This window comes from Nicrophorus vespilloides, unplaced genomic scaffold (assembly GCF_001412225.1).
Source record: "Nicrophorus vespilloides isolate i.1.1-1 unplaced genomic scaffold, Nicve_v1.0, whole genome shotgun sequence".
NCBI lineage: Eukaryota > Metazoa > Arthropoda > Insecta > Coleoptera > Silphidae > Nicrophorus > Nicrophorus vespilloides.
Window position 1 is genome coordinate 1693929 of NW_017100088.1, and position 17480 is coordinate 1711408.

Consider the following 17480-nt stretch of genomic DNA (forward strand, 5'->3'; position numbering starts at 1 on the left):
AAACTGTTAACAGTAAGCCAACGCAGACATTTAAATTATGTTGGTTGCATTTGTCAAGTTGGAGATAATTAGAAACTATTGTATTATGAGGTTTGTAATAATAGTTGGTACTGCTGCAAAGCAGTATTGATTTAAAAATTAAATAATAGCCAATTACTAAAAAATGTCCTTACTATTTAAATCAATAAGTATATAATTTGTATTTGTTGATGTGTGTAATTAATTAGCAACATTTATATATTGTCAAAGTAACAATTATTTGTTTTTATTGCTCAATTACATCTTTATTTGTAATAGATAAGATGTTCTTATTTTGAAACAAATAAACTTTTAATCATAATTTCTTTATATATCCAATTAACTCGCGATTCCTATATATAATCATTCTTTAAATAGTTAATATGAAAGTAGCAATAGTTTTATTTTCAGATGAATTGCCAACCTGACGGCAGTGAATCCAATAAGTTTATTATTATTTTGTTTGCGTGTGTATGTCGCTCTTTTTTTTTTCTCTTCGCCCTCGTCTCCGTCCGTAACGCGATTTCGTCCGTCTTCGTCGTTTGTTGTTTGTTTTCGTTACGTCCGCTGTGTTGTTATTTATTTTTTGGTATTGTTTCCTTCTGTTGTTTTGCTCCTTTTTCGATCGTAACATTGCTTCTCGACCGATACTTCTGTTGTTGAAGCGTCGGCGAAAACCGCGAGTCTCTTGTGAACATTGCTCCATCGGATGGATGGTTGTTTTATTGTTTTTTTCGCGAGTTTTTCCTGTCTTGAGAGGCAGGCAGTTGGGCGCGAACCGTCCGTCTGCTACACAGTGTTTGGTCGTGCGCTCATCGAAGGGGGGCGGAGAAGAAGAGAGAAGGCGTTTTGTGATTCGTCGACGGCGGCAATGCACAGGAATCATCGAACCAGCGTTTTTCGTGATGATGTTGATGACGTTCGGATGACTCGTCTGGAGCTCTTATGAATGGAGGAATGTGCGTGCGTTGAACTTGGGGGGCAACAATAATAATAACAGCAGTAACCGGCGTATCTATAGAGAGTGGGAAAAAAAAGAGAGACGGACAGATTTTCTTTCGTTTCCCCGCTATAGTTTTTTTTTTTTGGATTTTTTTCGCAGGGGCGACGAAAATAAAACATGAAAGGGGCCGAACTATCCTCGCCGCCATCCAAGAGCAGCAGCCTCATGATTTCCTGACCCGCTTTCGGGTTTCGCGTTTGTTGCTCTCTTGCAGATGCAACCGTTAGCCTCCGATCCGGAGTGAGAAGATCTATCTGTTCCTTTCCTGCAAATGGTACATACACATTTCCTATCGTAGTATAGGAGCACACAGAAAAGAAAAGCTAACTGAAGACAACGCACTAATAATCATCGGAATCGTAATAACAAGAACTCTCCGTTGCATGTTCTCGCAGATCGCTCACAAATCTGGACAAGGAGCGAACGCGCGCTCTCCGAAACACGCAGAAACTGGGGAAAAAAGGGCGAAAATCCGAGCACTTTCTGGGAAGATTTTCGTACGACATTTTTTTTAAGACGTACGGTTATTGATTTGCCTTAAAGGCTTGGCCCGGCGAATATTACGGACTATACATGGTTTATAGGGGTCTTACGTGGTTTCCATTGGCTCACTGACTCGTAAAAAGAAAAGAAGAGGAGCGAAAAAAAAAGAAGAATCCCATACACACAGACACTCTTCGATATATATATACACACAGATATATATATATACAGCACATACACACGCAAACACGCAGCGAGGGAGACACCAGAGATTTTTTTCCTACCAGACGACGATTTTTTTTTTCTACGGAATTTTCCAAATGCCCGAGCGGTTCCAATACGCGCCTCAATATTTTCGGAAACCGCGGTGTGAGCTGTGCAGTGCGTTTACGATCAGGAAGTAGTAAGCAAACGGTGTATTAAATGCCACAGTTTTTTGTTCGGTCTTCGGATTTCCACTGCGGGAAAGTTTCCAGTAAAGTATTGATTATTCCAATGTTTTGAGGAGCCCCCATCGGGCAGCTGTGTACAAGTGCTGTGTTGAGTCGCAGAGTGCAATCTTCCCCCATTCTCTGTCCACCCTGGGATTAGGGGTGCTGCCGGAAAGGAATATGCTGCCACAGCAGTACTGCCTCCGATGGAGGTATCACCACTCTAACCTGCAGACCATGTTTTCGCAGTTGCTAGAAAGGGAGGCCTTCTGCGATGTGACATTAGCATGTGAGGGTAGGACGATCAGGGCCCACAAGATAGTATTATCAGCATGCAGCACTTACTTTGACAGCATTCTGTCTCAGTACGAGGAGAAAGATCCCATTCTGATCATGAAGGATGTGAAATATGTGGACATCAAGTGTTTGGTGGAGTTTATGTACAAAGGGGAGATCAATGTGGACCATGTAAGTGTTATTTGAAATATGCACATGTAAATTCAATGTTATTATTCTAATTTGCAACAATTACCTTCTAATTACATAGCAAATTAATATTATGTTAATTGTTGGAAGTCACATAACAATTACATTATCTATGCTGAGCCTGTTACATTCTAATTTTATAATGGTGATACTAAATTTCCTAGACTATCCAATTAGAATTTCAAATCATCACTTTCATTTGCATTCAGTGAATCAATCTGTTTTACCTGTTTTTAATCACTACTACTACTACTACTTGAATTTAAATAGTATCTACAGTGTGGTCCAAAAGTGTGAAACCAATTTGTAATCACAGCTTTAAAATAATTTACATATCATAATTTATTGTTAGTAACAATTAAATATTATAACAAATCTTTCAAAACATTTACTTTTAGAATTGCTATGAATTTAATTAATTTAATTTAGCTTTTCATTAATTAATGTTGAATGTTTTGTTATAAGAAGATAAAAAAAAACTTGTGTATTATTGGAAAATATTTATTATTTAAATTATGACAGAATTCTTCAAATTATTTATGTTTTATCGTTTTATTTCAATATCATTTCTCAGAATAATTGAACCATTGATTATTTCCAAGTATTTTTTTTTATATTTCTGAAAGATTATTTAAATAAATGTAATTACGCCTCTTAATTTAAAAGAAATTTATTCATTAGAGAACGATTGATGTAGTTCATCGGGTAGGTCATGTTTCAAGCTTACGAAAGTTAAACAGCGTGCATCGCGAAATTTATTCGGATGGATGACCTTTGCCAACTTGAATCGCATAAACCCATAATAATAAGTCTCCATACGCATGCACACAACATAAGGAAATTGATTAATTCTTTCTTGCTTTAATTACATTTTCAATCTTAAATATTATTAAAAAAACATTTTTAAATGCAAAGTTTTATAAATTCTAAGAATTAATGAAATAATAATTAAATTAATTAACAGCAATCCAAGCTGTGAAAAACAATAAATTGAACTTTCAAAATAATTTTGTAATCTCCGAAGACAGTCAATATATATAAAAAAAATACATGTTTACATAAAAATAATCGTTACAAATACTGTTAAAAATAGAATCCTCTCGAAATGCCGATCGCTATTCAGGAAAAAAATAAGTCGTAGTTGTATCAAAAGATATCGAATTTATTCCATACTTTCGGACCTCACTGTATATATATTTGATATCCTCTCCTAGAAAAAGTATTGATCATGAATACATTACCACCGTTCTTTTTAACATCATTTCTTTCATTATTTTTGTATAAATCATGGAACAAAATAGATTAAACAGAATTTATATTACATTTCCTTTGATAACACAATATGCTGTGTTAAATATTTATATTATATGACAGAATCGACCGTTTCCGACGAAACCATGATTTATTTAGTGGTTTCTGGCATCTTTTTAACTATTATAATGCATTGTAAACTGAAAGATAATACATGATCGGTTAAGGGCATAAGCCAGAAACTTCGATCCAGAAAAACAACCCAGATAAGGAGAATTCGTTTATTTTCGATTCAATCGAAAAATAACATTTTTTTAAAAACACGTAATACCAGCAGCTTTCCGGTGCGTATATGCATACTAAAGCAACGGGGAAAAACATATAAATAACATAATCATTGATAAAACCTTATCTATCTGTGTATGTTTATTTATTTTCATTACTTTTATATATTTTTTCACTCTCACATTCTGTTATTTTTGCTTCATTTATTCGACTACTACTGACTTTCACGGATAGATTTAATAAATATTTAGATTCTCGTGGATATAAATCATGGTTAATGGAATATACTTTTTTTTTATCTATATAAATCGAAAGAATTAACCATGGGAGTTAGAAATGCATCTCAACCGAAACTAATTATACCTGGGAATAGAAGTTCTTCGTCATTTTGGATAGAAGAAGATGAAATAAAAAAAGGGATACAACATTTGTACCTGTTCGTAGTTCTCTCAATTTATATATTTTTTTTTTCTTTTCATACAATAATTAAATCCAACTATTTTTACTCCGCTTCTTCTCTTTACGATTTCTCGGATGATATAAAACCGGGACTTATAATGGAAATTGCTTTTTTTTTTCTTATTCACATTATTACTCTTTCATTTTCTCGTATGTTTCTCCTTCGTTTTTTTATCGTCCTTCTTTCGTTCTAGTAATTTGAGGAGACGGAGATGGAGGATATAATTTTCTTGTTATTTCGGAGTAAACTAGTTTCGGGAAAAAAATGTAATGAAAATGACGATGGGAGAGGACGTGCGATGTAATTGGCGTCGGAATTTTGAAATCCTCCGCCACCTACGTGACATTCCCAGAAGGAAAATCGATGAAGGAGGAGAGCGATATCGTAAACAAAAATTGCTGCCCTGCTCGGCCTCTGATAAAATTACGCTCAATTGACAACTTCGCAATTAGATAATCGATGCTAATTGCCGTTTGAGGCGAATGTTGAATATTTCAGTTTGATTACGAAAAGGCAACAAAAGAAACGAACCAAAAAAAATATGAAATAAAAGTAAAAAAAATAAATGAAAACAAGTTACGAGCTCTCTGGATGTATCGATTCGGTGACTGAAAAAGGTTGCGTAATATTGCTTCGCGTTGTTTTCTTTGAAAACCTTCTCGGAATCGCGGTTTAAATCAATAAATTCCGAAAGATCCACATAGACCGAAAACGTATTTGAATTTGGCTTCTGTTGATTAGGCATTCATTGATAATGTGTGTTTCATTTTATTTTTTGAAGTCGCGTACGAACAGCACGTGTGACTCTTCAAATTAATTAAATACCACGAGTTTATCTCGAGTCATGTTGACATCATCTCCGGAGGATCTTCGGATCCTCAAATAAAACGGCAGCGGTCCGTCGTGCGCCTCTTCTATGAATCAAGTTAATAATAAATTATCTATGGGAGAGTCCAAAGGTCCTCCTTCGTTAAAACCGAGTGAATGGCTCGAATTCCGCTGTGTCCGGACTTTTATTTACTATTATTTTGCATGTCGCAACTACGTAACCGCATTTGTTTTTTAGTTTCGTTGTTTCCTTCTTTTTTTCTTAAACTCAGCTTATATTTCTTCTCCTTGTTTTTTTCTTCTTATGTTTTTGGTTTGCATGTGAATGGAACGGATTTTGAAACCGAAAAAATATGGCCTCTGGCTGCGCTCCGCCGTGTTTATTTTCCCACATATTAAATAAACCGACTTTTGATGCAACGTTTATTTTCAAAATAAATATCATCCGCTCTTTCGCATTTGTATCTATTTTTTGCCATCCTCATCCATATCGGAGAATCTTCTTTCCTGCTCGCCTTTTCCTCTAATCTAGATCCACAAATCGCGGGGGCGAACGCCTATCTAGATTATGTATTTGTTCAGACAATTATTATATTTTCGTAAAGTTAATTTTAGAAGACCTATAAAACTCTTTCGCGCTTTAACGCCACTCGCAATACTTTTTTCTTTCACGAAAATTCCCAACTTATATAAAAAATCAATAAACGAAACAATATTTATAGACAAACTAGGTTATAGCTATGTTTTAAGTGAATACGCAATAATAATCTATTTATTAATATATATTTAATATATAAAATATTTTTTATAATTAAATTTTTATTAATATTTTATTATATACTGATTGAGAGAAACCTTTTCAACGAATAATTTGAATTCAAATTTTAATTCCACTATTGTATACATTTTTAATTAAAATAATATATTTATGTGAAATCAATAATTAATTTTATTTTAATTATGCCAAAAAAAACTGGTTTATGAAAATTGCAGACATATTTGATTAATTTTTATTTGTTCATTCCAATATTTACAATTTAGTTTTTTTTGTCCTCAATGCTAGAATTGTTTCATGATTTTTAACAGTAATTCAATTTTAAACAAACAAAAACTCATAGTTTTTAATGGAGACATTTACGAAATATTACGTCTAAGGTTATAAGTGATGCAATGTACGCGAGAGTCATAAAATATACACTTATATCGGTCGTTAGAAATTGACGACTCTTTAAACAAATATTTTCCATATTTCTAATACTTTGATGTTATAGACTTTGTCTTTTGAAAATAACACCAATATTGGATTAACACAAACGATGACGCATAATTTGTTATTAAATTTACAAAATGAAATGTATTTTAAGACAATTTCAGTATTGATTTCTTTTATTTGTGGCTGTGTATACAGTTGTGCGTATATTTCTATAAATATTATATTTTGATATATAAAATTGTCCTTCAGTTCAGACAAACGAAAATCGATATGGTTACGTAGATAATTCCATGTCTATTTAACATGACACGTAATTGACATGCAAATCACATCAGACTTTAACACTATTCTCACTTAAAAACATATGACGAAGACTATTTTAAATTCGTTAAATTCCTTGATTAAAATAACTTGATACTATAACTTGAAGTATTTGTACATTCTTTAGTAAACTTGATCATTACAATGAACTAATTAATCTGCAGATTAAAGTAGTTTGACAATAGAGTTGTACTGTCTATACCTATTTTTGTGATAATTTAACTATTATTGTAATCTTCAGATACTTTTATTTTGATAAATCTTTAGAGAAACACAATAATATAGAATATCAACTTCTATTGATTCCATGTCCTTTTTTTTTTGAACATAGAAGTTTTGTATCTTCAAATTTTTTAAACTTTCTGATAATTGTGACAAAATATTTGAAAATGAATGACTACTTTTTGAAATTATATAGAGTATTTTGATTTGTTATTTAGGCTTTTAGGTGGCCATTTATCAGTTGAGGTGATTTGTCCAACAAGTTTCTGGTATTTCAGGTGATTTTTTGTCTAGTAATTTGAAATTTCGGGCGAGCTATTGTATAAATGGATTCATCAAGTATGCAATTTCGTGTTTCAGTGCCACCTAGCCACATTGCTGAAGACCGCGGAGGAGCTCAGGATCAAAGGGCTGGCGGAGGTGTCCTGGAAGGATGAGGATGGTCCCGGCACCGACCTGACCACGAACGGTCTGCAATCCGTACTACCTCATGTGTCGACTGTGATGGAAACGCCGAAGGGCCACAGCGACACGATTAGCAAAAGGAAAAGGGGTCGGCCTCCTATAGACGACTACGATCCAACGTTTCCTGCCCCGAAGATAGTGAATGTAACTGGAGGTGTTAGTGGCAATGACGAGACTTATTCCAACGATGCTATGTCGAACAGTGATCAAGACCAAAGCGCATGGGAGGACGACCAACCCGCCAACGACACTGAGGACAACCACCCAGAACTCAAAGAATCACTCCTCAAAGTAAAAACGGAAATTGTAAGTGGTTCTTCTGCTGCGGTCCGAGACTGTTTTCTTTTCTCGAAACATCAGATCAAAAGGCTGCCTGCGCTTGCTTTCCTCCTCGAGGGCTTTCCTATTATACAGTTTTTGTTGTTGTTGTAATTGCTTGCGTGCTCTTTGAAGCTCGCTCACTTTGCAGGCTGTGACTCATGCATGATTCGGTCATTATTATTATTTGGTTCTAATGAAAAGTTCCATTATCTGATTTCGGTCGGACGAACTCGTAGAGTTTCTCACAACCAGATGGTGAACATTAGCGCATTTTCCAATATCTTTACACATTTTATTTGCATTCTACTCTTGTTTCTCTGTTGTTTGGTTTTGGTTTTCGTTTCTAACGCTAGAGCAAAATTCTAAATTTAACCGCAAGGCCGACTGTATTTCTTTTTTTTTTCGAATTAATAAAAGGTAATTATTGCTCGAAATCAGAGAATGAATAATATTTTTAAGGACATATAAAAATTGTGACGTTTTCGATCAATTCTAAACGCCCCACATTTTGTGTGATATTTCTGTGCTGTTTCGAAAGCATGTTGAAATAAAACGTCTGATCCATTAAAATTTACAGTAATTACTTCATGATTAACGCAAAAGCAAAATGATACGAGACAGCGATGCCAGGTTTTTGTTTTTCAGCAGCAGCAGCATTAAAAAAATATATTTACAAATTTTATTTTCGCGTATGTACAAAAAATATGACGGAAATGATGCTCGTAAACAAAGGCGTAAAACTTTTATATTCTTGTTAAATTAGATAATTTGGAAATGCCGTAGCCTCGGATATTAATTCCAGAAAAGAATGAGCTGGAAATACAACGCTGTATACATTTTTTATTTTGATATTAAAAGTATTTTGCTTCGCAATTCCTGAAATACAAAATTCTTCGATAACGGGACATAACGTGATTAATATAATAATAACTAAAGAACACAACGAATCGAAAGGAAGAGATTAGAGTTTTACGAAGTCGTTAGTCATCGACGGGAAGTCGGTTTCTTTTATTTTGTTATGCCGTATTATTTTAATATTTTATTAATTTCCATGATGCAATTTTTTTTTTTGAATTTCTTATACTTTTGTATTTTTTTCTTGATTTTAATTTTGTCAGTAGCTTGTTGAAATATGTTACACAACAAACTTTTAAATCAAATAAACATCTCATCAATGCCTTCTTCGTCTCAATTTCATATGAATGTTATTGACGTCACTTTGAACAACACGAGTTTGTCAACCGATTTTTGTTAAATATTGACAACATGTCATATTATTGTCAATATTACAAACAATTAAGAAATAATCAATTTTTAGATAATCTTAATTTTGACTTTGTAAGAAACTTTTCATAATCCATCTTTGAGAAATGCATAAATTGTGTAACATTTGTAATGTTCAATTGATTATTAGATCTATTTCGATTCCAAAAATGAAATAAAAGATTCAACGATTTTATGTTATGGTATATTATTTTGTTGTTTTTTTTTTACGAATTTCGATAGCGTCATTCGTCCGTTGCATTTAGATACAGACGGTATCAAATTTTTAGCTGATCTCACGCGTTATCAACCAATGGCGTGGACATGACAGTTATCACAATTCGAATAAGAATAAAAAAAAATGTGCCACGCACACAATCTACCACCCGTAGAAAACACAAACAAACAAACAATATTTTCTACGTGCTACGACTTTCGTCAATATTTGGATTCTCGTTCCATCTTTCGACATCAAGAAGACAAATATTTGTGGAAAAATTAAGTAACGGTTTATTATATACAGTTTTTTTTTCACTCTCTGTGTTATATTCAGATTTTAATTGGGAGGCCTGGCGCGAAATTTAAAGACCGACTTTCCAAAAAAAAAAAAAAAGCAATCGTGGGAATTACGTCGCTCCTTGTTATTTTCATTTCTTCATATATTATTAAATCCGAGTTTTAATAAAATAATAATCTGGAGAGAGAATACAGTCGAGTTTTTACGTTTTTATTTAAGTTTAATTAAAATATTTCCGCCCGGAGAGATTAAATTCGAGAGAGTTCGGAGCGGCCTTGAATCATTTTAAATTAATATACAGAAGATTTATGAAAAGAGAAGAAATTCAAATTGTACACGCCGTGCGCGATTTTTACTTCTTTCCATTCTGAGCTTGAATAAACTGGGAACGAAGCGAAACGCAACGGAAGATTGGAATTATGTACAAAATACGAGTTTTCATATTAAATTATTTGTTGTATATTCCGAGGGGTTCAGCTCGCACACTAAAAAAATAAAATATATATGCATATAAAAACTCACGATATTGTTTTCCCGTGCTTTGTTTGAGTTTATTTTAATTAATGCGAATTCGTTAATTAAGCTTTTTTACCGCTCATTTCAATTTTTTTTTACTACGTTACATAATTATAATTGAATGTCAATATAAATAATACATGGAAATTTTGTTTTTTTTGTATACTTTTAATTAAATTATCCATTGTTCACTGTCATTTGTGATTGCTGCCAGCTGCAGAGGTCAATAATACCTTTAGTAGTCTGAAAGGTAAAGGCATTGACATTTCAAAAAGTTAAAAATGCTATTTAGTTCTAGTTGAAACACTATATTTTATAACCTTTTACATTGGGACTGAATACAATACCTTGAGGTAATCCATTTCATGATCAAAGTTATATTTAAATTGATAACTTTATTATAGATTCATTTATCAAAAGGTTACAAGATTTTGTACAAATTCTTCGTAAAATCACTAAAATTTCAGGAAATTCTTAATTTGAATGATGTACTGCGTTGAAAATGTTCGAAATCCTGAAAACTTGCAGTTTTCGAGTTATCATATTTGACCTGGTCCCACAAACGTGCTTTTTGATAAGCAAGATTTATAATTTTCTCAAATGAGGAAAGTAAAGAAAAAAACTTTTAATTCCAATGAAAATATTTATCAGACGAAAGAGAATTAATAGACATTTAGATTTTGGTTTCAAAACAGATCTATCGTCTGGTGGCCTCGAGAAAAAAAATGTACATGGGGAAAATGAAATGAAACAGATATTCGAGACGCAATAATAATAAATGTTTATTTGTTGAACCGAAAAACACATTTTTGACGTCATTAAGCTTAAAACAAAGCTGTCGAATTGCAGTTACGAAGAGAAAAATAAAACGTCAAAGATTATGCTTAAAAGACAGTTTTTTTTACTACGTTCTATTAGTTCAATTTAGTTATTATTTTGATTATGTTAACATATACAATGGAACCTCGCTTAACGAGCATTTCGCTTAACGAGCGACGCTTTGCATAACGAGTGACGATGAGAAGAGAAGTCCCGGTTTGCGCGTCTGCTACATCACACGTACACACGTAATATGTATTTTGAATATGTTTTAATATACGAGTAAAAATCCGGAAATTTTGGTACGGATTAAACTCGTTAAGCGAGGTTCCACTGTATATTAAATATTTCTGTAGTTCTTTCTGATCTTAACACATTGAGTCTCATCCAAAGTAAAAAAAATAAATTATCAAATTATTGTCTTTTTTAAACAGTTATTCCAAGAGTATCGTTTTTCTCGGTTTGCTCATGTAATTGTTCCTGAAAAACAAAGTTTATTTTGAAAAAAGAGTAATTAAGAGAGTTACTTAAATCCTACATTTCCAACTACCATTTAAAGTTCTTTCAATTTATTCTGACATTATTTTGAATTGCAGTCATTGTGAGGAATGCCTTGGAATGGCTTTAAATTAGATATTAAGTGGTCTAAATTATAGCTTAACCTTTCACTTGCAGGTGCTTCATTTTATAACAGATTAACATGCTTTCTCTGTTTCCAATATTTGAGTGAACATTTCAATTTTTGATCAAAAAAAAAATCATTAATTTTTTTAAATTTTCATCTGAAATTCCTCATATTTTTTTATATATTGGATTCTGTAATAGTTACGTTTTCTTTTATATATTAACAGCGTCATACATCATTATTTGCACATATTCTATGTTTATTTTGTATTTAAAAACTGCAATAATTTCTATTTTGTTATACTTCAAGAACAAAATACGTTGTTAGACATATAGTGTTAATTGATATACAAATTCAGCTAACATCGACATTTTTTGCTTTTGGAATTCTGTTAAATGCATTGCTATAATAAGCACGTCAACAAAGTCCAAATAAATCTTGGAAAACATTTTATTTAAGCTTTTTTTTGTACTGACTGCTTTTGAAAACAAGTTTTAGAATTATAACAGTTTCAAATGGAGGCAGTTTTGAAAAATGTATTAAATAATTCTTAATAATTATCTAATTGCAGCGAAGGTCGTGTAATTTGCTAATTAAAAAAAAGCGTGCATATGTCTGGAATCGGCAATGTTTGAAAATAATATAAAAAAAGGAACACGCTTTTTCTTTCAACTCTATTTACTCTTTGTTTTATTTCTTGATTTGCAAACGTGTTATTGTAGAACGGACAAAAAAACATTGCAAATGCTTGAAAGAAAATTTTATTTGCAGTTAAATTAAATTTTTCATTCATTCATTTCGTTTTGAGGAAATTTTTGTTTTGAGTAGTTAAGGATGCCCTGGATTAGCAATTGAATTATAATCCAGAGCATCCTTAATTACTCGTTGCTTTTGTTTCGCCCATTTTTAAGGTATCTCGATCAAAATGTATTATATATTGATTTCAATTGTTTTAACTGTACGTAAAAAGCACTCACGTATGTTTATAATTTTTTATTTAGATATGATTTTATGCAGACGTGTGTATGGAAAGTAAAACAAAATATCCGAACGTATTTTAAAAGTTATTGATTTTAAGTCGGCTCGAGGATAGCGTATAAAACAAATTTAGATTTCTTTATTAAATATTGAACAAAGCGATTGGTTTCCATGAAATTATAATACATATTTTTTTTTTCGTATGCTGCAAACCAAGGTTATCGATTTTTTAGCTTTTTGCCGTAATATTTATTTTTTTTTCCTTCTTTTGTATTATGTATGAAACAGGTTTTTTCCTTCTTTATATTGATTTGCAATATAAACCATTTCGCAAATAATAATAATAATAAATGTTCGTTAATCATAATTAGAATTTTGCATTTCTTTTCCTTCTATTTCTTGTTTTTCTTATTATATATATATATTTAGTTTTTTTTTTGTTTTGCAAGCTATTTTTGTCTGCTCAAGGATTTTTCGCTCCATGGTTATGAATCGAGCGGATTTTGTAACGCGCTTTGGCTTTTTTATTATTAAAGAGTTTAAGAATTTCCGAGATACAGAGTTAGCCATGAATAATGCATTTGGAGGGAATATGAAAAAAAGAATATTAGAAATTATAATTTTAGCTTCTCACGTTGCGTTGAGGAATGGATTAGTTAATTAAATGAAGTCGCTTTCCTGGGATGCACTAATCATTGTTTGCGATTTGTTTTGTTCTCGCATTCCGCTATGGTAAGGTTGATGATGAGATGGACGACCACACCTACTCGGAGCAGGGGAACGGGAAGAGCGAAGCTTCGTCGACGTCGTCGAGCGTCACGACGAAGGGTTCGTCGGTGGCGAATTCGGTGAAGCCGTCGTGTTCCTCGAATAGCACGGGGGGCGCGATGGCCACGCCCTCAGCGGTCACGGCCGCCCTCGAGAAGGAGTGGCCGGACGTGGTGAAGATGAACGACTATCTGAACACGGGCCGCAGACAGCAGTTCTGGGAGGAGCCATTCACGAAGCGAGTCATGGATGCGATCAAGACCAAGAACCTGGAGATGAAGATCGCCGCCGAGCTGCTGGGTGTCTCTTATGGTACACTCTATGGGCGGTACCGAGACGCCTACGGTTGCCTCAAGCATCCTTACAGGTAAACCCAAACACCCACATGCATGCACCAAAACACCTCTTGCACAATAACACATAATACCAAAAAAATACAATTAAATGTCACCTAACATCAGAAAAAATGAAAATACTTTGAGCGTGGTTAGCATGTTTTTTTTTTGTTTGTTTGGAAGTTACTCGCGCATGCTGTTCTCCGATTCCAATACCGGAATGTATACAAATCATATCAGAAATATTGCATCCTAGTTGTACGTCGAAACCAAAATTGGTTATTCTTAGGCGTTATTTTCTATTGGCAATTCTCACATGCGGCCATGCCCACGCCTCTTGCGGATAATTAACAACAATCAAACAGAATACAAAGAGAAAGGGAATACTCATCATCCGAGAATTGCCAATATTAGATAATTAGGCTGTTGTTGTTTTTGCTGTCGTCGTTGTTATATTTTTTTATATATATATTTATATATTCAATAATATTGATTTGAGGCAATTCCTTTGTATTTGTAGCACGCCAATGAACCAAAACGAAATCCTGAAAGCAATTCGGATGCGATATTTTGAACTGAAACGAACCGGCCCCGGGTAAAATGGTTGAGGGTGAGAATGTGCGAGTGTCGAGGCTTTGAATAACTATTTTACTTGTTACTCGTACTAAATTAGTCGATAATAAGTATATTGGCAATGATGATATATTGTAGACACCGCATTGTGCGATGCCCCCAGATACAAGTTCACATGCATATTATTATTATAATGATTAGAATGCAGCAAGGCGCGAGGCTCTCAGGACCATTATTAGATTCTTATTTTTGTATTTGCTTTTACTGCAGGGATCTCAATCAGATAAGGTGCATATAACAGATTATATTTATATATGAAGAAAAATAGAGTATATTTAACTTATTTATTTATTTGTACATTTATACCGATTATCATTTCGAAGAATATATATACAAAAATGCTGCCACTAAATTATATTCATTACAAGCGCCATATAGTCGAAATTACATTTATTATTATATAAAAGGACTATTTAAATTTAGATTTTAAGGATTTAGATGTTCAAATTTAAATTGTTATTATTTAGAACAAAGAAAGAACTATTTTGAGATGGATAATATGTGTGCGTTTGATTGGATTTAGTACAGTGAAACTTCATTTCCTTTGTAAGGTAACTTTTGTGGTTCATTTATATTCCAACAAAAACAACTGGTAAAAAGAGGTTTCACTGTATTCACTAAGAATTTATCCATATTTGGTAGAAAGCATTAAATGTAATAAACATAGAATTATTGAAAACTTCTTTGGACTTTTCCATCTCGCTCTTATATTATTGCTACGATGATTATATTGACTTAACACTTTTTGGTGAGATAGTCCTCTTACGTTCAAACGGAGCTAAAGTATATTTCAACAAGGTAATACCACAAACTTTTTCCTTTCTCTATCTCTTTCGCTCACTGTCGATGGTGTACTTTTATGCATGCCACAAAAAACTAAGAATTTACTATCAAGAGTAATGCATGAATGTTGTGAATGTCTTCACGTGAAGATCTTTACCAGTATCCGCATCATCGCAAAATACTGAGCCCTTAATGTTGTGTTCGTTAATAGTAATGATCTATTTTGCATTTAGGGTAAGAGATTTTTGGACGGAACAAGGTCCAACGGATATCCTTCTGAAGCTGAAACGCAAGGAGATTACGTTATTCAGAGCTGCGGAACAGCTGAACGTGACGCCGCAGACGTTATCGAATTATTTGATCTCAATGTCGGTTTTGGATAACGAGGCCAACATGTCTGGCCAGGCCAACACCGGCGACAACTACGATGATATGGACTCGGACGAAGAGCCTGATGCGATCCTTCCGGACATCCCAACAGCCAGCAACGTTACATACAAAACCACAACGCAATCTGCATCCACCTCCAATTCCGTACTTGCCAACTGTCCGGACATCACCATCATCAAGAAGGAAAAGATAGATAACGTAAGTTGATCATCTTTCCTCAAAGTTCCATCGAATCATAACTATTTATAACTATTGTTTTGCAGAACAACATGGACAAACATTAGCAATGCACAGGCTGTATCAGAAATGACATGCATAAAATGGAAATATATCGGCATAGAGGAGATTTCCTGCAGGGATCGTTATGTGTTTAGATGAAAGAAGTAATAATAAATAAACATAATAAGAAACAATGCCGCGAAGTCACTAGAAGTATGTATGTGTATTGCTTCGTAATATTTAGTTGAAAAAAAAAATCGTATATACATATAATACACGGATGGATTTATCGAAATCGAATCATTCCATTGAAGAAAGGAGAATTAAACGATTCAACAAATAGAAACAGATACTCTGGGAACCAATATTTGCTGTCACAAATAGACATGAACTGTGACCTCTTCAGCTGGAAGAGGCGTTTGTTTTGGATGCTACTGCGATCATCGGTAAGACCTACAAACGCGGATAGCAACAAGATTTTTTTATATATATATTAATTAAACAAACAAGAAAAAATGTATCAGTATTTCAACCCAAAAATTTTACTTTTTTTATAATTATTTTTAAGTACCGGCTTGTACATATAGAGGAATTTGTACTTTAGTTTTAAAGGATCTTTTTAATCGTATATTTTAATTATTATTTTTTACATTTTACATATTGTAATTTTCGTTTTAATTTATAACCAAAAAAAATCGATTAAGTATATATATTTAAAATAGTTATATGTGGAAAGAAGCATTGAATTAATTAGCTCTTAGTATATATTATATTGGTTAGGTACTTTAGTATGTGTGACTATTTGCATTACTCTTACTATTTAAGTTTATGCGTTTTCTTTTTTGAAACTTAAGAATAAATCGAGTTACGACTTCGTTCGTTAAGGCGAAGTTGCTTTGGGTACCTTCGAGTGATGCATTTGGTCTTTTTTTTAATTAATTAATTAATTATTATTAATTTATATCTCGACACGTAGAGTTTAGACAAGATGACAAATAGCGTTTATTAAATATAATTTGTACATATTTCTGTTACGCGAGGCGATAAAATAGGAGAGATTATGTACTATATTTTAGATTTCCGAAATGTTTTTAATTTTTTTTTTTATTTTGTGCAATTATATTATTTTATTAATATTGTCAAGTCAAAGTCTATTTCTTAAACTTATTGTGTAAGTTTTCAAGCGTTTAAAGCAGGGAATCCCAAACTTATCAAACGAATCAAAACATTGGTCTATCTTTATGTTAATATATCAGAATTTTCGCTGCGCACAGTTTGGAAACCGCTGTTTAGAGTACATATTTCGACGAGTCGTTGTGCAAGCGACACGAACGGATATGTCAACTAAATACATCCAAAGTGAGTTTTTTTTAACAGAAGACAATAGGGTACAAATTATTTAGAATAATTCTTGTATATACTGACGTTTATTTAATGTATATTATTAATTAACTCGAATACACAAACGATGAGTTTAAGAAATAACATTTTGTTTGTAAAATTTCACTTTATGTTGGCTCAAAGTTACACGAAGCAAGCGGAAATTTCAAAGAATTTTAAACGTTTATAATTATTGGCGTGTCGCGAGTAGAGACAATTTCTAGCATTAGTTAACATATCACAGGGACTGTGCTGCACTGAAAACAAACAAAAAGAAAACTACATTGCAATCCTATAAACTAATGCTTTACGTAGACGATGTAATCGGGGCTCTACACTCTCAGTATTTATATTTTTAGATAAGTGTGCATTCATATTGATCCGATTACTGAGATTACTTCAGTTCGTGCGGTTTTCCTTTAATGTTCATTTCTTTTTGATAATCCTCTAATTAAACAAAACAAACT

At 32.9% G+C, this 17480-nt stretch overlaps 1 protein-coding gene across 1 annotated transcript; it reads left to right on the forward strand.

Moving 5' to 3' along the window:
- Positions 1–489: 489 nt before the first annotated feature.
- On the forward strand, positions 490–16188 carry LOC108567454 (protein tramtrack, alpha isoform). Its single transcript, XM_017927941.1, has 5 exons — positions 490–2403; positions 7362–7772; positions 13243–13640; positions 15258–15612; positions 15678–16188. Exons 1-5 carry the CDS (start codon positions 2116–2118, stop codon positions 15696–15698), a joined length of 1473 nt encoding a protein of 490 aa, XP_017783430.1. The 5' UTR covers positions 490–2115; the 3' UTR covers positions 15699–16188.
- Positions 16189–17480: the final 1292 nt, after the last annotated feature.

Bases quoted from the DNA above. Each gene is read 5' to 3' on its own strand.
- LOC108567454 (XM_017927941.1), top strand. From the start codon at position 2,116: ATGCTGCCACAGCAGTACTGCCTCCGATGGAGGTATCACCACTCTAAC. The intron at 7,773-13,242 runs GTAAGTGGTTCT...CGCTATGGTAAG, and splicing joins TCAAAGTAAAAACGGAAATT to GTTGATGATGAGATGGACGA. The intron at 15,613-15,677 runs GTAAGTTGATCA...ATTGTTTTGCAG, and splicing joins AGAAGGAAAAGATAGATAAC to AACAACATGGACAAACATTA.